The sequence below is a fragment of the Podospora anserina genome, chromosome 3 (genome assembly GCF_000226545.1).
Source record: "Podospora anserina S mat+ genomic DNA chromosome 3, supercontig 2".
In the NCBI taxonomy this organism is placed as follows: domain Eukaryota; kingdom Fungi; phylum Ascomycota; class Sordariomycetes; order Sordariales; family Podosporaceae; genus Podospora; species Podospora anserina.
In genome coordinates this window covers 811,111-832,341 of record NW_001914856.1, presented here as the reverse complement: position 1 = coordinate 832,341, position 21,231 = coordinate 811,111, and the positions used below count along the sequence as shown (strand labels likewise).

The 21,231-nt window shown below is 52.9% G+C and overlaps 7 protein-coding genes across 7 annotated transcripts; 5 read left to right on the top strand and 2 right to left on the bottom strand.

Annotated features, from left to right (window-relative positions):
• Position 1: 1 nt before the first annotated feature.
• Positions 2 to 580, top strand: PODANS_3_4160 (uncharacterized protein; the record flags this gene model as incomplete). Its single annotated transcript, XM_001909166.1, has 1 exon — positions 2 to 580. A coding segment is annotated over one exon (579 nt), but the record flags the coding sequence as incomplete, so codon positions are not given.
• A 1,380-nt stretch (positions 581 to 1,960) lies between these two features.
• Positions 1,961 to 2,551, top strand: PODANS_3_4150 (uncharacterized protein; the record flags this gene model as incomplete). The annotated part of the gene is made up of 1 exon (XM_001909165.1): positions 1,961 to 2,551. A coding segment is annotated over one exon (591 nt), but the record flags the coding sequence as incomplete, so codon positions are not given.
• A 237-nt stretch (positions 2,552 to 2,788) lies between these two features.
• On the bottom strand, positions 2,789 to 3,473 carry PODANS_3_4140 (uncharacterized protein; the record flags this gene model as incomplete). The annotated part of the gene is made up of 2 exons (XM_001909164.1): positions 2,789 to 2,967; positions 3,032 to 3,473. 2 exons carry the CDS (start codon positions 3,471 to 3,473, stop codon positions 2,789 to 2,791), a joined length of 621 nt encoding a protein of 206 aa, XP_001909199.1.
• Positions 3,474 to 4,080: 607 nt separating this feature from the next.
• On the top strand, positions 4,081 to 7,284 carry PODANS_3_4130 (uncharacterized protein; the record flags this gene model as incomplete). The annotated part of the gene is made up of 1 exon (XM_001909163.1): positions 4,081 to 7,284. One exon carries the CDS (start codon positions 4,081 to 4,083, stop codon positions 7,282 to 7,284), a length of 3,204 nt encoding a protein of 1,067 aa, XP_001909198.1.
• Positions 7,285 to 11,313: 4,029 nt separating this feature from the next.
• PODANS_3_4120 (uncharacterized protein) lies at positions 11,314 to 14,549 on the top strand (the record flags this gene model as incomplete). The annotated part of the gene is made up of 6 exons (XM_001909162.1): positions 11,314 to 11,854; positions 11,955 to 12,148; positions 12,206 to 13,229; positions 13,281 to 13,402; positions 13,463 to 13,660; positions 13,719 to 14,549. The coding sequence occupies 6 exons, from the start codon at positions 11,314 to 11,316 to the stop codon at positions 14,547 to 14,549; spliced, it is 2,910 nt and encodes a 969-aa protein (XP_001909197.1).
• Positions 14,550 to 18,421: 3,872 nt separating this feature from the next.
• PODANS_3_4110 (uncharacterized protein) lies at positions 18,422 to 19,627 on the bottom strand (the record flags this gene model as incomplete). The annotated part of the gene is made up of 1 exon (XM_001909161.1): positions 18,422 to 19,627. The coding sequence occupies one exon, from the start codon at positions 19,625 to 19,627 to the stop codon at positions 18,422 to 18,424; it is 1,206 nt and encodes a 401-aa protein (XP_001909196.1).
• A 471-nt stretch (positions 19,628 to 20,098) lies between these two features.
• Positions 20,099 to 20,939, top strand: PODANS_3_4100 (uncharacterized protein; the record flags this gene model as incomplete). The annotated part of the gene is made up of 3 exons (XM_001909160.1): positions 20,099 to 20,664; positions 20,717 to 20,821; positions 20,876 to 20,939. 3 exons carry the CDS (start codon positions 20,099 to 20,101, stop codon positions 20,937 to 20,939), a joined length of 735 nt encoding a protein of 244 aa, XP_001909195.1.
• Positions 20,940 to 21,231: the final 292 nt, after the last annotated feature.

The following is a 21,231-nucleotide window of genomic DNA, read 5'->3' as shown; positions in this document are numbered from 1 at the left end:
AACCACCACCATGACCTCCAACACCACCCCCGACGACCTCATTACCTCAGTCACCAAACTCTCCCTCAAAACCTCCTCCCTCGACAAACTCCAAAAACCCGCCCCCTCCAAGAAAAAGGCCGCCGCCGCCGCCCCCGTCGCCGACAGCTGGGAGGACGAAGAAGACAACGATGATGCCTCAGAATCAGAAGAAACGCCACTATACAGCACCCAAACCGGCACCAACGCGCCCCCACCAACCCCCATGTCGCCCATAGCCAAGAAGCAGCCCTTTTCGCCATCAGCGCTCAACGCCCCCGGCACGTTCGGTTTCACATCTTTTGACGGACCAGGCGCCGACTCAAGTCCTCGATCAGCAGGCGCCGCACCAGACAGACGCCCAGAAAAGACCGATGCCGTGGCGCGACGCATGATTGCTGCTGGGTTGGGGCTTCGGGCGCCGAGGGCGACCGAGGAGCAAAAGGCGTATGATCGGGCGGTCAAGGAGCAGGAGAAGAAGAGGAGGGAGGAGGAGAGGGAGAGGCAGAGGAAGAAGGAAGAGGAGGCGCAGAAGGCCAAGGCGGCTATTTGGGATGATTAATTGCTGGTGTGTCGGTGTCCTCGGCGGGTTTTACAAGTCCTGTTTCCCTCAGGCGTGGTTATCTTGGATAATGATTGACTTTCCGAGGAAGCGGAGGTTTGCACGGCGGTCGACATAGCGTGGTGGATTTCTCACATAAAGCCATGGGAGTATTTGGGGCACATAGCTGTAACTGTTAGCGCAACATATATACCAAGAATCTCTCACCTTGATTTGACTGACTGACCTCATCCCTTCTCCAGCAATGCGCCAGATCAGATCATTACACTCGAGCACTCTCCCAAGACCAATACTTTACTCAGCCTTCTTTTCCCTCGTTTTTTTCTCCTTGAGGGCCTTAACCTCCCTCCCCTTCCACGTCAACATCACCTCCTCCACCTGCTCCCCATCCTCAGCAACCCTATATTTACTCCCCACCCCCAACCCTTCCAACCCCCCCTCCTCCACCGCCCTCTGATTCCACAGCATCTGGCTCACCACCCCCTCCCTAGAACAAACAATGTACACCATCGGCCATTTACTCCCTCCCAATCGCATCCCTGACACCTTTTGTTGCAGTCTTTTCTGCGACTAGTGCTCCGATAACGCCCTTTGAGCGCCACCAGGGAGGGCTCCGATGAAGGCGCCTTCCAGCTCGCAGATGTATACCGGTTTGGCTGTTTTGGTGACTTTGCATTGGGCGAGGACTCTGAGGGGTGGGTCTGGGGAGTTTGGGATGGGGGACCAGAAGCAGAGGAGGTCAATTCCGTGGTCGGAGCGGCCGCCGACGCGGTGGAGGGTGAAGGCTAGGCGGGTGAGCGGAGAGGATGGCGGTGTACTCGTAGTGGGTGCCTATGTAGACGGTGGAGGTTGGGTCGAGGGAGGTGTGGGAGGCGTAGGTGAGGAAGGTGGGGAGGGAGGAGTGGTTGGTGGTTGGGGCGACGGGGAGGGGGAAGGTGTAGGGGGAGGGGAGGTTTGGTTCTGGGGGTTGTTGTTCTGAATCTTCCTTTGGTTGCTCTGGTTGAGAAGGGGAGGGTTCTTCTGCGGGTGGCTGTGCAGTTCTGAGTTCGAGGGAGGGGGTTGTTGTTGTTGAGAGAGGGGCGCTGGCGCAGAAGGCTCGTTGAGGGGCGGTGGTGAGGAGGGATAGGGAGGATGGCCGGGAGAGAAGTAGACGGCGCATTATCGCTTGTATAGCACCAATTGGTGTCAATTCTGTCGCATCGAAGACAACCCCACGTCAAAAACAATTCCGGCCGCAAGGGTGCACACGGCAGGGGCCGTTGAAATTTAAGACGCGGTCCGGCACGCGATCGACCGGCAAATAACGTGGATCCACTTTTCTACCATTGAGCTCTTATCTTATCAACACTCGACCAACCACAACGCGAGCGCATCAGGTAGCTCTCTCTCTCTCTCTCTCTCTCTCTCTCCAACCATTTACCCAACAGCAAACACCAAATCCAACCCGCAAACCACACCCGCCCTCCGATTTGCGCTCATCAATCTACTCTCAAAAATGGGCGACAAACTGACTCAACTCCAAGAGTCCATGGATCAAGTCTGTCCTCCGCCTCCCTCCCTCCCCCCCTCCCAACCATCACTAACCTCCCCCTCCCACAGCTCCTCACCCAATTCATAGCAGCCCTCTACTACAACGAACGCCACCACGACCTCCAAAAATTCTCCCCCAACGACAAAATCCCCGAACTCAAACAAGACCAGCCCCCCGAGGTTGATACCCTCGACCCTGAACAATTCAAGGCTGGGCAGCTCGAGCTCGCTAGAGATCTCATCACGAAGGAGCAGCAGATCGAGTATTTGATCTCGACGTTGCCGGGTTTAGATAATAGTGAAAGAGACCAGTTGCAGATGATACGGGAGTTGGAGGAGGAGCTGGGGGCGGCGGAGCAGCAGAGGCAGGAGGCGTTGAGGGAGCGGGATGAGGTTTTGAAGAGGTTGGATGGGTTGGTTAGGCTGATTAGGAGGCACTGATGACAAGGGGGAGGGTTTGCATAGCGTTGTTTGACATATCAAGCGTCTGGGTTCTGGGACAGCAATGGATGAAAAAGGCATGGGGTATGGCGTTTGGCATTGATTATCGGCTGGTTATCAGAGGCTTAGGATTCGATAATCAGGGAAAGAAATTAAGCATGGAATCCACATGAGTATCTATTTATTCTCCTTCTGTTCTATGTCTGGTAACGTTTGAATACGCATGAATGGAATCGACTATTCCGAGGACGTTTCCGGCTTCTTGAAGACCTCTGGGAAGCAAGTGCGCAGCTCATCCAAGTGGCTTATTTGGAACTTGCACGCTTGTGTCCTGGGGGACTTGACACCCTCTTCGACAAGGTGGGCGACGTTCCAGCCTATTTCTTGGGCCTTTTTGCAGTTTTGGTACGAGTCATCTTTGATCCAAGTCAGCAATCAACACAACACAAGATTTTCATGGCACAGTTAAGTAGAACTCACCAACAAAATAACAATCCTCCCTCCTCTCCACCCCCGCCTCCCTCATCGCCTTCTCATACGCCTCCTCATGAGGCTTGCACATCAGCCTCGGCGCCGCATAATCACAATACGTCACCCCTTCGAAGAAGTCCTCTATCTCTAGCAGTTTCACCACCCTCTTGGCGTGGTTGACGTAGGCGTTTGTGAACAGCCAGAGCCTGACTTTGGAGGTGTCAATGTCGCGGAGGAGCTTCTTGAGGTCCTCGCGGGGCTTGATGATGTCGTCTAGGGGGAGGGCGTCGTCGACTTTGGCGTTGTACTCGAGGGGGTCAATTTGGTGGTGACGGACGAGGCCTTCGATGGCGAGGCCGTAGTTTTGGTAGTATTCCTTGTGGAGCCGGACGGCGTCTTCGTAGGGGAGGGAGAGGTGGGTGGCGAAGTACTTGTCAATCAGCTCGGCCATGAGGTCGTGGACGCGGGCGCCTGAGTTCAGGGTTAGTGAGCGAGTTGGGTTGAGGGGGTGAGAGGGGAGGGGGTACTCTTGGGGTAGAGGCAGTTGTCGATGTCACTGAGTGTTGTTAGACTATGTTCATTCATTCATGAGATAATGATTGGGTGTTTTGTCACTTACAAAAAAAAGACTTGTTTGGGTGAGGGACTGGTCCCGTTGACGGCTTGGGCTTCTGATTCCATTGTGATGATGCTGTTGAGTATGCTGGGTCTCAAATGATCTAAGAATGGCTCAATAGGAGATATCTCTTCAGAATTGATCTAGTATTTGGGGTTGTAGATGTGGATGTCAATATGACTGTTGTGATGAAAGAAGTAAATTGTTGTAAGTGAGTTGGAGACAGAGAATTGTTAAGTTGTATCTCCCTGTTGGAGGTTTAATCGGCGTGGAGAGCAGTCAAGATCTCACAGTGTAATTGAGAGAAAGCAGGTATCACAATGAATCTCATCTCAGTGGGAAATAATGAAGCTATTTGTGTTCCTCAGAGAACTCTCTAATACCTTCCTATTTCCCTGCTTTCAAGTTGACTCAGGCTGTATGCACCTCTCTCGCATCTTCGATGGCGGAGCAAAAGAAGAGGAACGCTGCGTCTCATTGGCAAACAAGCTTTCACGGTCCCGCCGATGTGGTCAGTGCGCTTCCCGACCTTGGCGGTTCCTCGGGGGGGTGGCAGGGCCTTGGCTTCTGCTGCGGCTGGGAAATTGTTCGAGTTTCCCAAACCACACACAACACACCAAACTTGACTCTGCCGGAGACACTGATTTTCTCAGTCACTGTTGGCATATTTGATACGCGAAGAAAAGGCAGAGACGCTTCTTCATTCTCATTTGCGTCTCCGGTACGGATATCCGATCATCTATTTACCCCGAGCATTTTCGATTTTTCGCGTCGTTTGGCATTTGATGGGACGCTCTTAACGTGCCGAGTTACGGACGTTTGCAACACAGCCATCATCATGGCGCAAGGTTCTGTGGGTGCAGCCATGTCGGCGGAAAGAGGAGGGGTACAGGAGGGAGTCGCAAGCAAGAAGACGTTATTGATAGCGTCGCTGTCTCCCGACGCGTTGCACGAGGTGCAGCAGTACGAGAAGCTGCTCAAGTTTCGCGACGAGGTTCTCAGCGGTGCTCACCCGCGCATCAAACCACCACAGCTTGGGAAAGTCGCCCAAGCCGCGAGCTCAAAGTCGACAGCTCCTGCTTCTTCTTCTACCACTTCTGCCACCAACTCATCATCCAATGCTGCGGTAAATGGAAGTCGCCCACTAATTAACAATCTGCCTTCATTCCGGGCGAACCAGCAAGTTCCGTCAGTATACATGGCCACTAACCTTCCCGGCTTGGGCATGCTGTCGCAGAAGAAGCCTTCGGGCTCTGGCAAGCCCGAGATCGATCCGGTTCTGCTGGAGAAGTCTGACGACTTGGTCAAGGCTGAGATCCAGCTTCGGCGGCAGAGAATTGAGCGTGCTCTCAAAGATGAAGTTGAGCAGCGTCGCGTCACAAGCAAGCCACACGAGCAGATGGCTGATCTCGATGTCAACGACATCTTGGCCAAGGCCATGACATTATCCGAGGATGCGCCTCCTCAGCCCACTGATGATGCAGCTGCTAACACATCAGCATCGAGCGACTCTTTCGATAACAATACTTTCTACTCTAGTCAACATGGTACACCCGATTCAGTCATGGCAGCCCGAATCCCCAACGAGTCCGAAGACGAGGAAATGCGAGAAGAATCGCCCTACGAGCCCGAGTTCGATCCAGAGCCCGACCTCCCGACGGCCATTGCCCACGCACAATCCCTTCTCGACACGTCTCAGCCCATGTCAATACCGGGCGTTTCTATATCCCAACATCAGCCACAGCCGGCTCGGACCAACCCAAAACTTCCTGTCCCAGCTCCTTCCTTTTCAATTCCTGGAATAGGCGCGGCGAACACATATGGTAGCGGCCTGGCCGGTCGTCCTGGACCGTCCGGCAGTGCTGGCAGTGGCCCAGGGAACCAGCATCTACTCAGTCAAACTCGTGGGAACCAGAATCAGACATCCCCAGTTGTGCGAGGACACGATCTCTCCCCTCTTGCTCCCCAACCAGAGCGTGTCTCTCCCCTGGCTTCTCTGGCCATCACAAGACAACCTCACTTGGTTGATTCTGACTCCAGTGGACGCAGGGCGACTCCTGCCCAGGTCGCAGCCCTTAGAAAGCAAACATCTAACGCGTCGAGCCCAGAGAGCTCCCCACAGGCTGGTAAGGCGGCCGATAAGAAGAAGAACAAAAAGAAGAACAAGAGAAAGGCGGACAGGTTGGCTGTTGAGACTGCTGTGTCGCCAGTCATTAAGCCTGAACCACGATCACCATCCCCTCTGACGGCCGCTCCTTATGCTCGGCCCAGCAAGCGCCAGAGGCAAGGGCGCCAGCAAGCTGTTGACTCTCCCTACGAAGAGCACAGGTATCAAGAACCAATCCGTGTAGAGACTGGTTACCAAGAGTGCTACCAGCCTAACGGCAGTTTCAGGCAGGAACGGGTCGTGGCCTACGGACGAGCAGATGGGGCATATCGTCCTCGCTATGACGATGAGCCCATTTTGGTCACATCACCAAGGTACGAGAGGGTCGAAAGGGTCTACTATGATGAGCCAAGACAAGCGGTGAGCGCCCGTCCCATCCGTCCGGATTCCCCAGGCGCCCAAGGTGCTCAATATGCTTCACGGGAGGTTCGTACTGCTCGTCCTGTGGCATATGAGGAAGGCGGTGCCGTTTATCGCGACGTCAGAGCTGCCTCCAGGATGAGTATGCGCCCAGTCGCGTACGGCGACCGTTCACAATCGCCCATCATGTATGAGCGGCCGTCTGCAGCTATGCCTCCGCCCAGGGCACCCGTGAGACGCATTCTTGTTGATGCCCATGGCCGAGAGTATCTCGAGCCCATTCGTTCGACTACAGTCGTGCGCGAGGAAGTGATCTCGGACCCAAGAGGCGAGAGGCTCTATCCTGCGAGGGAGATGTCACGGAGACCAGAGGTGATGGATGACGAGGTCATCTATCAGGGTGCGCAGCCTGTGTATGGAGCGCCGAGACGGGCGGTGACCCAGCCAGAGTACGGTGCTTACCGCGAGAGTGCCAACCCCATGGCTCCTCCACCTATGAACGAGTATGTGCCTTCGCGTGCGGAGCCTCCCCGGGAATACATGGCCAGACCGGCTAGTGTCAGGCCCGGGATGGAGACAGTTCGCTATGAACCCAGCACCAGCTATGAGAGGGTTCCTTTTGAGGATCGGGGGAGGGATTACTACGGTGCTGGAGCTGCTGGGACGGTGAGGTCGGCCAGCGTCCGGCCTGGCGCGGAGAGCATCCGATATGAGGTTCCGGTTGCTTACGAGAGGAGGGTCGGAGGTCAAGTGGAGGAGTATGTGCCCCTGAGGTCGGCTAGTGTTAGGCCGGGTCAGGAGCCGGCGCGGTATGACCCGTATGGAGGTGGTGGTCAGAGGGTCGAGTACGCTGCTCCGCCGTCGGTTCCTGCCTATGGGATGCAGCCGCCGCCCCCGAGGTCTTATAGTGTTTTGCCTGCCGAGAGGGTGGGGGAGAGGGGCTATAGCATTCAGCCTCCTCCGCCTCCGCCTTCGCAGCAGGGGGGTCAGGCTCAGGGCCAAGGTCCGCCGAGTGGCGGGGGCTATTATGCTAGGCCGCCGCCGGCGGGGAGGGAGGATGATGAGGTTGTGTACCTGGATCGTCCGCCGCAGAGGGAGGTATATAGGGATATGCGTTAGGGACGTTGTTCTAGTAGCGGTTCAGATGGTGGGGTAGAGGAAAGGGAGGAATTGGAGATGGAGATGGACGGTGAGATGGAGGAGGTGGTGGAGCGTGAGGTTAAGGCAGGAGGCGAAAAGAAAAAGGAAATAAAGGCGGCAGATTTTGATGAGTGGGCACTGAGAAACATCAAGGCTAAGCTAGAGGCTGCAGGAGGCTGCAAGCAAGAAGCAAACGATTCTCGAAGCGGCGGCGAGACGGAAGATGAACACGGCGAAAAAAGAGCTATGGACTCTTGACCCGGCGGCAGAGCGGAAGAATAGGCAAGAGTGGAGAGCGGCCAAACAGAGAGAGTTGGAGGTAACTTGGAGACAAGCCAAGTTGAACGAGCTCGACGAGCAGAAATTAGGAGAGATCAAGGCGCAGCTGGAGGCTGGGGAGCTGGATGAGCCGAGCGCCAGGGGCAAGGAAACATGGGTCCATAAGCAGGCGTTCAGGCGTCAGGAGATGGAGGCGAGGCGGGCCAAGGAAAGAAAGCTGAGAGGGGAGGTGAGGGAGAGGGAGGTGGCATCTATGAAGGAGGAGGCGAGGCTGAAAGGGGAGACGTTTGATGCTCTATCGGCTGAGCAGAGGGGCAAGGTGAGGCTGGCAGAGATTGAAGCGTTTCGGGAGGCTGGGTTTGTGAGGAAGAAGGGCGCTCGTAATTTGGTGAAGGAAGTTCACAGGGTTACTGCGAAGAGGAAGGAGAAGGAGAAGGCTGGGGGAGTGAAGAGGGGGGGGGAAGTGAGTTAGTTGCATTGGGACGGGGGTTACCTGAGTTTTGTGATTATGGATATTGTAGGGGGATTACCTATTCTGACCAGCGTGTAGACAGTTTGTGTAATTGTGTATTATTTTTTTTTTACATGTTTTGGGGGTGTGGAAAAAGGCATCAAGGTACTCCATTTGCTGGGAGAAGAGCGAGCAGGCAGGCATTCACATGGCGTTTTTTTATGGTCATAGCTGGGCGTCAGCAAGCGGGAACGGGGTTTAACCATTTTTGCATTCATTGAGTAGCTGGGATGTTTTGAGTTTTGGAGCAATAGAAAAATGGCATTGGTTTATTGTTTATAAGGTTTTGAGCATCTGCTTGGTCTTGCGTGATATTTGCAGAATAATTCTCATGATTACTTAGTGTCGTCGGGTATATGTACATGTCTTGATGTGTGTTTTTGGCTTGCAGACATGCAGACGCCAAAAAGGGGCAAAGACGGGCAGATGGTGCAGTTGTTGAAACCGGTGGTTTACTTCGTGATATCACCTGACCTGACCTGACCTGACCTGACCTGACTGGACTCGGGGAGTTGGTATTACAAATCGAATGTGGAGTTGAGCACTTGGAATGGCACAGCACATTGGGATATCTGGAGTTCTGGATTTGTGATGAGGTTCAACAGGAGGGAGCCTATTCGGAGCCCCCTGTTTGTCTTACCAGTGCTGGCCCCCTCCCCCCTCCCCCCCCAACCTCCCCTCAATGAGGTTTTGACTGCAAACCTACTTTTTATATGATAAAATTTTACTACGGTAAAATAGTCCAACCTATACGCACTCCCTACGCCTTACTACCCCGCCGCCGTTAGTTTAGAAGCCATCACCCAATATAAGAAATATCACAGAAAATGATATTAAATTGTAAGTAAGCAGGTATTTACCACTCCCTGGCACTACGCCGAGCTTTTTCCAGGCAGTTAGAAGGCTTCGAAACCCTCCTACCGCTGTGCCATAAATTCATGGTAGATTTGGTAGGTTATGGGAGAGTGTGGGTGAGGGTGGTGGTTGTTGTAGAGTGTGGATGGCAAAAGGCGGCTTCAATTGACATGGTCACCTAGGGTTAGGTATATGTATAAGAGCAAGTGTGGAGGGGGGCACTGGTAAGACAAAGGGTGGGGGGGGGGGTTGTTCCGAATAGGCTCCAGTTCAACTTCCGCCGATCGTTTGGAGTTGCTTTACGGTGATAGTGCTCGGAATGGGCAGGTTAATACATAGCCATTTGATTGATGGGCTCACTTTGAGACATGAGGCAAGATGTTTGCATGTTTTGGTAGGTAATGAATCGGGGTCAGTGGAATGAGAAGGCTCGGAGTCTTTGGGCCGCTGGAAGGAGCTTAAATCCAGACCGTTTCTTTTCTGCAAAGGAACTTATGACATTTGATAAACTGACCGCCTCAAGAATTGGAAAAAAAAACAAAAAAAACGGTGCTGACTGCCTGCATCGGGGGTTTGGTTGGATGGGGGTTGGATGTATCAATATGTAGGTAGATGGCATATGCCGGCTGTATGTAAGGACCATATGGTCTGGTCCAACAGGATAAAGGAGGTGTGGTGAGTGAGTACCGAGTCCTGAGTGGGGGCCTAAAGGACCTCCTTTAACATCATCAAGGCAGTGTTTACGGGGGATAACGGGGTCCGGGGGTTGTGAGGGGCCGAGGGGTCCGGATGCCAACTTTCTGGACGACGGAGGTTCCCGCTTCAAAGCTGATGATCTACAGTGCTACAAAGTATGCTGCAATGATTCGGACGATTGATGAGGGAAGCAAAGAGAGCAGCAGAGCAAGATATGTGTTGTTCTTTTGGCGGCGGCGGGCAGGAAAACGTTCTGTGCCGCAGTGAGTGTGTGTTGTTGTAATGCTTGCAAGAAAGAAGTTGGGGGAGCACAACGTCACCGGGCCTGGCAAGTGGCTCCACCTGTCGTGAGCTTTCACGAGGTAGGTTCAGGTGGTGCTGCACAGCTGGGCAGGCAGGCGCCGGGCCAGGCTGTAGGTATGTATGCTGCGTGGAGAACACCTGTTGCCAGTCCGGGCATGACGCGTTCATGTTTTGATGGTAGTGTAGAGAAAATGATTGTTGGGATGGAGAGGTCTTATAGACGACGGCCTAGGGCGGCGGTGGGGGGTTCCAGGTGACTAGTACTTTGGACATGATTCAGGGAACAGTGTGAGGACAATAAAAGTCTCCGGGCGAGCTGGCAGTTTGGTTAAAGGAGAGATACCAAGGTAGCAGTAGACCCGGCTGCAAAGGTAAAAAAGGAATATTGCAGGCATAGGTGGAGGGCGAGGTGAGTATCTGAGAGGGGCATGAGCATGTTTATTATGGGAATTTGGGATTTGCCATTCATTCATTGTTTGTGGCCAGCAGAGGAGATGAAACTGGACTGTGAGACATGGGGCACGAGCAGATTACCTTATCCTTTTTTCCATTTCTTTGTCAAGCCCGGATCAGAACTGGGCTAGCTGGATGGCTGGATGGCTGGATGGCTGGCTTGGAATGGATGTCTCTTGCGGAGAAGAGAGACAGGCTTCCCCTCAGGCGGCAAATTCCACAACAGGGCCGGCCCGGGTAGAGGTAATGGAGCTGAAGCTGAAGCTGAAGATATCGTACACTACTGTACATAGACTAGTTGGTGGAGAGAGTGTGAAGAGGCCGCGGAACGCAGGAAGTTGCCGGTTCTCGAACTGGCCTGGCCAGTCAAGGGTCGGGAACGAGGGGGCCAAGAGTGAAAGCCACCGGTCACTGCAACGTTAGGGGGAGGGCGCACGGGCCAAGGCAGCGGGCTCCCAAGGTGCAGAGCGGGCCTGTGGGGACAGTCAGTCCAACAGCTTCCATCCATCTGCCAATCCCTCGACCGACACGACAAGTCTTGTCTCTGGGCGGGCGCCCCCCCCCAGAAGCTCAAAACATCGACAACTCTTTGGCAGGAAGGACAGGAGCACACGACATCTTCTGCCCATCCCCCCTTTCTCTTTTGTTCCTTTTTCAACAGCGGCCCCATTTGAAGATACCCAAGATACCCTTTTTTCGCCGCATTTCCATTTCCACTCCTTTTAGCCCCAATTGCCCACGACAAGCACCAGACGCCGCCTCCGCCGCTCCCGTCGACCACGACAAGCCTGCTGCTGTGTCTTCTGCCTCCCTCGACTCCCCCCTTCTCCTTCAACACCACAACATCACGCAGCCCTGGCATCCGCCCTGTATTTCCACGCTCCGAGAGCAGCGAGCACATTTGAGTCATCATGAATAAAATAACAGCCATGCGTCACTGGCCAACCAGCAACTTCATCTCTCGAAACAACATGGCTGGCATGCCGGCCATCAACACTCGTCGAGATGTCACAACACAGGGCCCACCCCCGATACCCACACCCCAGCTCCCCATCGGCGAGCCTACCATCCACTATGCCTTCAACGTCCCCTTTGCCTCCGATCTCGCCGGCCCCGACACCGAGGACATTCTCCACGCCACCACCGATGCCGTCCTCCGCTGGACTCATCCCGTCGAGGCCCCCGACGATGTCCCCGTCCACGCTCTCCACGTCCATGTTATGAACCTTGAGGGCCTCCGTCAGCTATGCCACAGCATCACGACAAACCCCCTGCCCATCGAGGCACACGTTCTTTCGGGCACTCCCAAGAATGCCCGCGGTCTCGTCACCACGGTGTGCTTGTCCGGTCCCGCCGACCTGGTCTATCAAACACGCGAGGCGATCCTGAACAAGACCCCCATCTCACTAGTGCGTCACATCTTTTTGTGCAACTGTGCTTTTTCTGTGTCTTGTGCCTGCTAACTGTGTGTCTTAGCGTTGCACAACTGTTGATGTGGACGGCAATCTGGTTGCCAATCTTGCCGAAGGCGTTCTGAAGAAGTCGGTAACAGACTTTCTTGACGAAACCTCGAGGTTTTGTGGCGTCGACATCTTCCTCCTCGGGCCCAAGCTTGCCCCGGTGGTTGATGGCTTGAACGGCGATGTGGAGCTCCGGAGAGACCAGCGCTGGCGGGTGGCCATTTATGGCGACAACATGTCTGCGGAACATGCCAAAACCCGCGTTCTTATTCATATTGATCAACTCGTACGTTGTTGCCAGATCCTTGTGGTGGGACTTGAACTAACATGAGATCCTATTCAGCTGGGGCGGGTTGCTGACTCTATCAATGTCGACTATAGCGTCCAGCAGATCTTGATCGGACGCAACCGCAAGAACATCAAGCTGATCGAGTCATCAACCAACACGGCCATCTACTTCCCTCCGCCGTTCCTGAGCTGCTATTCGTACTGCCCACCCGGCGCAACACGTCGTGGAGAGTCTGATGTCTTCATCACTGGCGAGAACACGCAAGCTATCGAGCAGGCAAAGTACAAGATCCACGAGTACCTCACGCGTGTCAGGCTCTACGTGAAGGATGTTCAGATTACGCCTGCCAAGCTCGACAGTGTTCTGCTCACTCGTATGGACAAGGTGAGGAAGATTGCCGAGAACAACAATACGCATATTCTGCCACCCAGTCTTGGGTCCATGAAGAACGTGGCTCGCTTCCAAGCCCTGGAGAACTTGCCCCTCGAGCGTTCCGTCCGCGAGTTGATGGCCTTGGTTGGACAGTTCTACACGGCTACCTGGTGGATCTCTCATCCCGACAACCGCCAGCCCATGCCGACTCCCAACGATATTCGGACCATGCTCAGCGATATTTGTGCCAACTCGGAAGCCGATGTGAAGTTTGACAACCGATGCTTCACCATTTCAGGCTCGGATGAGGCTGTCAAGACCGCTTTGGCCGTCATCAACGATATCAAATGGGTCAATCAATCTCCCCAGTCCCAGATTCGAGTCAAGATCGAGCTCGCCAACGAACATAAGGAATTTGTGAGCGGAAAGAAGAATGGCAAGATCAACAAGATCATGGGGCAGAGCAACGTGCAGATCATCTTCGACACGTTTGGCGAGTACAACTTCAACATCGAGGTGGTCACACATTCGTACGAGGCTGTCAAGCACGGATTAACACTGGTGGAGCAAGAGATGCCGGCATCGATTTCGTTCCATGTCCCGGATCAGTACCACAAACGCATCATTGGCATTGGTGGGCAGCATATCCAACGCATCATGAAGAAGCACTCGGTCTTTGTCAAGTTCTCCAACGCAATGGATAGAGGTAGGATCAACTGCTGGTGGATTCGGTCAGCATTTAACTGACACCTCTCAGGCGGTCTCACCCGAGAAGATGACGACTCTAGGGTCGACAATGTGATCTGCCGCACCCCGGCACGCAACGCTCAGAATCTTGAACTCGTGAAGAGCGAGATTCTTGAGATGGTTTCCAGGGCTGTGAGAAGTCCCTCCCACCCGCGTGGATCCCAGGAGCGCTAACATGAATGCCCCGTGAAGGACTCTGAATTCATGAACCAGACTGTCAAGATCGACCGCCTCTACCATCGTGAGCTGCTGTCCAGGTTGCCCGAGATTGAAGAGATAGAGAAGATGTGGAACTGCAAGATTGTTTTCCCTAGTACGGAGCAGGCCACCGATGAGCTCACTGTGTCTGGACCTCAGTGGTTGGTGCCCAAGTGCATTGATTCATTTTTGGTGAGTGTTTTCTTTTTCTGGTTGGTGATATCCTTGGCGTGACTAACGTTGTCCTCAGGGCATGGTTCCCGACAAGCACGAAGTCGTGATGGAGCGGACTCCTACTCTGATCAGATTCCTCGAGTCCCCGGAGTTTGTTCAGAACATTGTCCCCAAGCTGAAGACCCAGTACGAAGTCGATGTCACGGTGCACGAGAATTCCGAGGAGCGTGCCGCCAACGGCAACCCCTCCGTCACTCTGCTTTGGCAGTTCACCCGTAACAATGCAGGTGGTGTCTCTGATGCCATGGACTTCCTCCAGGGCGAGTTTGCCACTGCCGGAGTGGAGCCCGTCTTCATCAGAGGTGCTCTCTCCCGCCCGAAGCCGGACACGTTCGAAGAGGCGCTGCCGTACTTTGACTCCAAGCTTCTTCAGCACGCACCAGCTCCGGTTGCCACCGACTCTCCCACCAAGCCTTCGTTCGGCGAGGAGACTGCTCGGGAACGGTCTAGTCTCTTGGAACGACTTCGCAGACCTGGTAGTGGCATGTCCTCGATCTCGTCCTTCTTGGACCGCAGAAAGAACAGCTCGCACTCGGCCACCAGCTTTTTCAAGGGCTCCAGCAACGTCTCCAAGTCGTCGCTCGTGTCGATCGAATCGACTCGCAGTTTCAATGCGGACCGCAACCCCTGGAACGACAGTGGTGTCAACCTCGCCGACGAGGACTCTGGCAGCCCTTGGCCCTCGGCAGTTCTTGTTGGAAACGGGATTGGCAACAATCTGGCCGTCCCTCACCACGGCGACATGACTCCTCGCCACGCCGCCCGTCGGTCTGACGACAGCGGGCGTCCCTCTACCTCTCATTCAACAAATTCAGGATACCCAGGCCCTCTTGTGCCATTTCGTTAACGTTTAACGTCTCGATGGTTGTGATTTCGCCAGATTTTAGACACGCATTGTTTGCTTTTTTCTCTGACGTGTTGCGGCGAGGAAAAGAAATACCCAATACCCCTTATGGCTGGATATACCCAATGGCGTAAAGTAAAATACCCTGGTAGTTGTGTTGCTTTTGCTTTTCGAATCTCAGTTGGACCGCGCGTTGGGAATCTTGGTTTTTGTTATTTCTCACTTCTGTCTTTGTTTTGTACTTTTTTTTTTTCTTTTTTCCTTTCGGGCCTCTTGTCATGGATTATGGGGGACAATATCTGTTCTGATCCCTACCATGGGAGTATGACGCGGGAGGAGATTGAGATGAAGACAAGAGCAAGGACAACAATTTTTTTGGTTTTTTGACGCATCATGATGTTTGTTTTTTCGGTTTTTTTTCTTTCTGATTTTCACATTTCATTTCGGAGGATGGAGGATGGCAAACGGTTTTGTTTTTTTTTCTTTTTCATTTCTCATTTTTGATGTCGTCGATGCGTCTTTTTCGAGTTTTCTTTTACTTGATACCTGAAAAAGCAGCTTTATACCCGGTGTGTGTGTGTGTGTGTGTGTGTGTGTGTGTGTGTGTTGGGTGATGGGCGATGGGTGGACTAGGTGGGATAGGATGGAAGGGACTAGGAGATGATTTGATACCACGTGGATTGAGGATGGGATGGGATGGAAGGGTTGGGGAGATAGAGTGTTGGGAGGAGGTTGCGGTGTAAGGGGAAAGGGGTGGGGAAGGAAGGCAAAATTTGAAGAGAAGAGATGAAGAAGAATAAGATGTGAATACCCCGTTTTGTTTTTGCGTTTGTTTTTGTGCTGTTCTTGGTGATTTGGTGCTGTTTTTTTTTTTTTTTTTTTTTTTTTTTTTTGGTTTTGGTGTGTTGCTGGGGATGTCGAGTGGTGGTTCTGTTTGAGTGGTTGGTGGGATGGATAAGGTTGAGATTGTGGGAAGGTAGGGTAGGAATTTAGGGTAGGTGGGTGGGCAGGAAAAGGGTGTGGTTGATGATGGGTTAGAGTGAAGGAGGTAGATTGTTGCTGGATGGTGAGGGGGGTTGTTTGTTGGACGGCTTTTTATTATTACTGAACCAGATTGGAAGATTACACTAGTGTTTTGTTGCATGTTTTGATTTGTTTGCAGATTTGTGTGTTTGCTGTTATTGAAGAGAAAAGATACCCTTGCCTGTTTCTTGCTCGCGGGATATATATGTATATAACTAGGTACAGTTTTTGAATTGGTGATTTGGTATTTTTGAAGTTGATGGAATGATGTGCTGTTGGCTTTGTTGATGTGCATGTGCATGTCACTTTGTAGTAGAGGGATTGTTGGTGAGGTGTTTATCGGCTGTGTTGTGTTACCCTGGGGGAAACCTGGCTGAGGTGTGGCTAAGGTAAAGTAATCTTAGGTGGTGGTGGACTTGATCGTCTGGGCAGGTAGTAGGTAAATTACTATGATACCGGTATTGGAATTTTCTCAGAGGTTTACGGCACGGGTGTTGTGATGACGACGGGCTGTTGTTGTGAGAGCTGCAAGGACGAGCCTGCGAATGACAGCTTGTTTCAAGTACGAGGGGGTTACATGTCGTTGTGAGAGACTCGCTTCAATTTCATCAGGCGAGCCCCTAGCAGTGTTGAATCTACCTACCCTACCCGCTCGTTTTCTTTTGCTATATGCTAGATATTCTAGGTGATTTACCTAGCTTTCTCTGGTAGGTAGGTGATCTCGTCGGTCGGTTGAGGATGAAGAGAAAGATAAACGAGACAATAACTTTGTTTAAAAGGTCAAGTAGCGTTGAGACAATTGACCAGCCTGTTTCAGGACTTCGAAGTCAAGGTAGATGGTGATTCTCATTTTGTTGGACTGTGTTGATAGTCGGAAGGGCGGAAGGGGAGGAGGTGAGCAAAGTGATATATCAAGATGAATGGGGAGAAGAGCGTGCGAGTTATGATTTAAATGGGAAGACTTGAGAGGACAAGATTGAAAGTGTCTTGTTGCTATGGTGATGGCTTTGCGTGTAGATGGGAGAGATGAGCGGTGATTCGGCTCAGTGACGCGTAGGTAGTTGAGGACTTGGTATGTGCAGGTGAGTACCGCCTCATTAGATTGGACGTACCAAAGTCGGAAGAAGATACTATCAAGAGTAAAAGATGTCTCTATCATCGTGGTGGCCAGAGATAGTATCAGCACCACAACAGCAAAACAGCGAGACACGCCCCCATTCATCCCCTCACCACCCGACAAGACCCAAATGTCATCCTTCAACGAAAGGATTGTACGAGGATTTCAGTCCCCCCCCCCCCCACCCCCCTCCTTATTATACCCCCCAGTTCCAGCCGATCCTCCAATCGTTGTCAGACTTTGGTGATAAAATCTTGTGCGAACCCCGGGATTCGAACCCAGGACCTGGCCCCTCCGTGTGGAAACAGGAATACAACGGAGGACGGGGACGATATCGGATGGTGGTTGCCTGGGCCAAGCAAGGCAAAGGGGGAAGGAGCAGGTGGGAGAGTAAGTCAGAGGGGCAAGTGGGGGAGGGAAGGAGCAGGAGAGGGAGAGGGAAGCAACGAAGTTGAGTGCTGGCATGGTTTTGCGTTCAATGGTGGAGTTTTACCATTTTGAGTCTGTTGTTGTTTGGTGGTGGTTTGGACAGATCCTGGAACGTAGGTTTGGTAGTCAACACGGTAGTATCTCATCTACATATTGAACGACAAAGCATCTCTATCGTGACTTTGTTGTCACTCAAATACCAGGTCTCTGACTATAATGAGTGATCAACAGTTTGAGCTTGATGACAAAGAGGAGCTTGTCTCTCCCTGTGAAGACCAGACTGGCTGAGTATAATTTACAGACACGGTCTCTGACAGCTGGCCAAAAATAAGTGCTTTGCAATACCAAAACATCTGAACACATCTTCATCACCACCTTCAAGGCCGGACGGGACATCAAAGTCGGGATAACTACAATCAGGTTCGGTGTACAGAAAGAGCTAAAAACTTAAGGGAGCGCCTACGACTCGAACCTAGAACCTCGTCTTTATGACAGTTGTCATTAATATATTCCCAATAATATGAGAACAGGACAAAGCGCATCCACTCGGCCGTTTCAGTACTAGCACTAGGGTTCGAACCCACGACCTAGACTTAGTCAAACGTCGTGAATGGGAGAGCCTGCGCTCGTGCTAACCGTTACACCACGCTGGAACCCCTTGATGGACCTATTGGTTGCTGTTGTGACCGGCGGTTGGCGCTGTACCGAACGGCAGGGCCTTTTGGGCTATCGCTCCCGGGCTTGAAGCCCCCCTCCAAGTCCACGTGCTCGTCTGTAGCCTTGATGATGATCTGTCAATACATCTTGACTGTGGTCGGGTACTTGGCCATAGACATAATCAAGATAGCCCGGTTGTTTCCACAACTGAAGCTATTCTGAATGGCTGACACTGATGCTTTCATGATATTTCGTGTGGTGGCCTGCTACCAACTTCTCTGCTGCGTCTCTCTCTCTCTCTCTCTCTCTCTCTCTCTCTCTCTCTCTCTCTCTCTCTCTCTCTCTCTCTCTCTCGCAACTCGAGGAAACAACCTGTCCCGTAAAAGCTGGTAATTCCATGTTTCCTTCCACTCTCCGACCACCACGACCTAGCCTCTTCAAACAAAGTCGTCACCAACTTGTATTTTCCCGACTTTTATCCACCACCACCTGACAACCAACATCACAAGAGAATCCACCAACACCCCAAAACACCACAATCATATTACACTTTATTCATTTATTTATCTCATTCCCAATCATCAACAAAAAAAAAACTCAAACAATCAATCCATTCCCGAAACACCATCCTCAAATCCAATCACCACTTCTATTTTCCACCACCAATCACTAAATCAACCACTTTCACCGTCCCCCTTCCTTTCCTCAATCTGCCCGTATTCCCCTTCATCACCCCAGCATTAACCAACACTCCCCCATTGTTACTCGCCGGCCCAGCCATGATCCACTTCCACAGCACACTCTGCAGCCCATACCTCAACATACTCAACGCATATTTCAGCCCCTGAAAATCGAACCATCTCTTCAGCATACTCATTTCCACCGCCGCCGTCCGCAAAACAAGACCCTCATACGCCGCCTGGCACTCATCAAAGAACACACTCTCCACCCCCGCCCCGTGATGAACATGCCCAAACACGTGAAGCTTCGGTTTCACCTTCCACAGCTCGGCCAGCAACGAAGGACAACCAAGCAGCAAGTCGCGGTGGCCTTTCTGTTCTCTCGTTAGCATCTCCCACATCTGTGACGACAAAAAAAGGGGTAAGCAAACCGGAGGACAATGCGTAACCAAAACATCCGTCTCAACCGGGATTCTCCCTTCCCAAGGCGGCCTCTCGTCATCATATTGAAACGCAAAATCATCACCCCCGCACCTCCTGACCCAACGCCTCCCAAAGATGTTCAATTTCCTCTTTCCCCCCACCTCCCTGTCCTCAAATTCTAGGGTTGTCAACTCATCCTGCAACCACACCACGCCTTTCCAATCCAGTTTCCTCTTTTCCTTTTGCCCTCTGGTCCGATGGATGGAGCTTGCCCTGTCTAGGAAACAATCGTGATTACCGCCGACAACAACCTTGTGTCTGAACGGAAGGGAAGAAAGCCAGCTTATTTGGTCTTGGAGGTCGTCGAATGTTCCGGTTGCAGAAAGGTCCCCTGCGTGGATGAGGAGGTCGCCTCTGGGGATGGAGGGGGGGCGGAGGGAGTGGGTGTCGGAGAGACAGACTACTCGTATGCGGGAGTGGTGAGGGGGTGGATGGAAGGGGTGGCCGCGGAGGAAGAGGAGGGTTTGGTAGAGGTTGGTGGTGAGGTGTAAGAGGGGGGAATAGAGGAGGGAGTCGAGGAATGTGGGGGGCTCCCATTGATTAGGACGGGTGAAGCCCAAAACGATAAGAAGGGCGTGAGTGAGGGAGAGGAGGGAGAAGAAGAGGGAGGTCAGGTGGGAGAAGAGGTTGGAGAGGAGGGTGAGGAGGTTGAGGTGGAGGGTTGACAGTAGGTTGGTCATCTTGGATACCATGTTGGTCCTAGAAGAGACAGACCTAAAGGGATGGGAGAGAGAGCGTGTGGTGAGGTGAGAAGGTGAAGAGTGAGGTTGATCGGTCGGCCCCGCTTTATGTCAACGGTTGGAGGTAAACGGTAGAAGTTACATCACAACTCTGACGCCTGGTCAATGTCAAAAATCATGGGAACGGAGCCATGATGTTTTGGGGATCAGCTTGTTTTCACAGTTCGCTCTTTATCCCCATCCAAAAATGATGACGATCTTGCCAGAAAGGGAGGTGTAAGTCAAGGGTATCACGTGACGGCCAAGGCCCAGAATGCCCCACCTCCAGCCGCCAATTGGCAAGCAAGCAATGGCAATTGGGTTTTAGCTAGCAGGGAAGGCTGCTGACGTCGAGAGAGAGAGAGAGAGCTATCCAATTCCCGCTGTTGCGGCTACAATTCCACCCCCTCCTCAAAGTCGCCAACACACAAACCACCCGCAACAATGCGCGCGACTTTCCGCCTCCTCGCGTCCGTCCGCCCGACGGCGCGGTACCTCGAGCCCGGCCAGCCCACCGGTATCACTGGCCTCCCGACACACAACGCCCCGCGCTCCATGCTCCTCTACCTCTACAACGCCACCCTCGAGAAGCTCAAGGCCGTGCCCGAGCACTCCGTTTACAGGCAGTCCGTCGAGGCTGTGACCAAGCAGCGTCTTGCGCACGTCGAGTCGGTTGTCCCCCCCGGGTACAAGGAGTGGGCGGCCAAGGCGAAGGAGATCCTCAAGCAGGAGCCCGAGAAGTTCAGGACGACCAACACGGCTACGAATGAGATGCTCGGGGCCGCGAAGGTGGAGAGGGATGGTCAGGTGTTTGTTGTGAGGCAGTTGCCGAGCGAGGTTGATATGCGGTATCAGCAGTGGGATGGGGAGGTGAATGACGGGCCGGAGTTGGAGGGCAGCAGGACGCAGGAGGAGATGGAGTGGCATGTCAAGACTCAGTTTGAGAGGGCTGAGGCGCTGGAGCAGAAGGAGGTTGAGTGGGATCCTGAGCCGCAGTTGACTACTGAGCAGTAGGTTTTCTTGGTGGGGTGGTAGGAGAGGATCGTGCTAATGTTCTGGCAGGATTGCTGAGCTGGAGAACAAGATTGGTGCCGGCTTGATTGAGGAGGTCATCCAGGTCGCTGAGGGCGAGCTCAAGCTGACGGATACCATGATTGAGTCCAAGGTGTAAGTTTGCTGGATTGGGAGAGAAATACAGCACGTCGCTAACAACGAGAACAGTTGGGAGCCCCTTGAGGAGCCTGCGGCCGAGGGCCAATGGGTTGCTTTTGAGAGAACTGCTTAAATAGAGTAGAGGGCGGTAGACAAAAGAAGAAGAGTGTAGCATCAAAGACTCTGTACATGATTAATTACAGATGCATGTCCCCCGTTGCTTATGCTGGCGGGAAGGATGTGATAGCTGGGCACGTTGAGTGGCGCGTAGAATGACGGAGTCGACATCTCCTGTATGATTTTGACTGCTTGAATATATAACTTTTGAGTTCTAGGCGATGCGCCTGTTGTTGTGCATTGCTGTTACCTATATCGAAGCCACCATCCGCAGTCTGTCTTAAGTCTAACCTTGTGTATCAGGGACC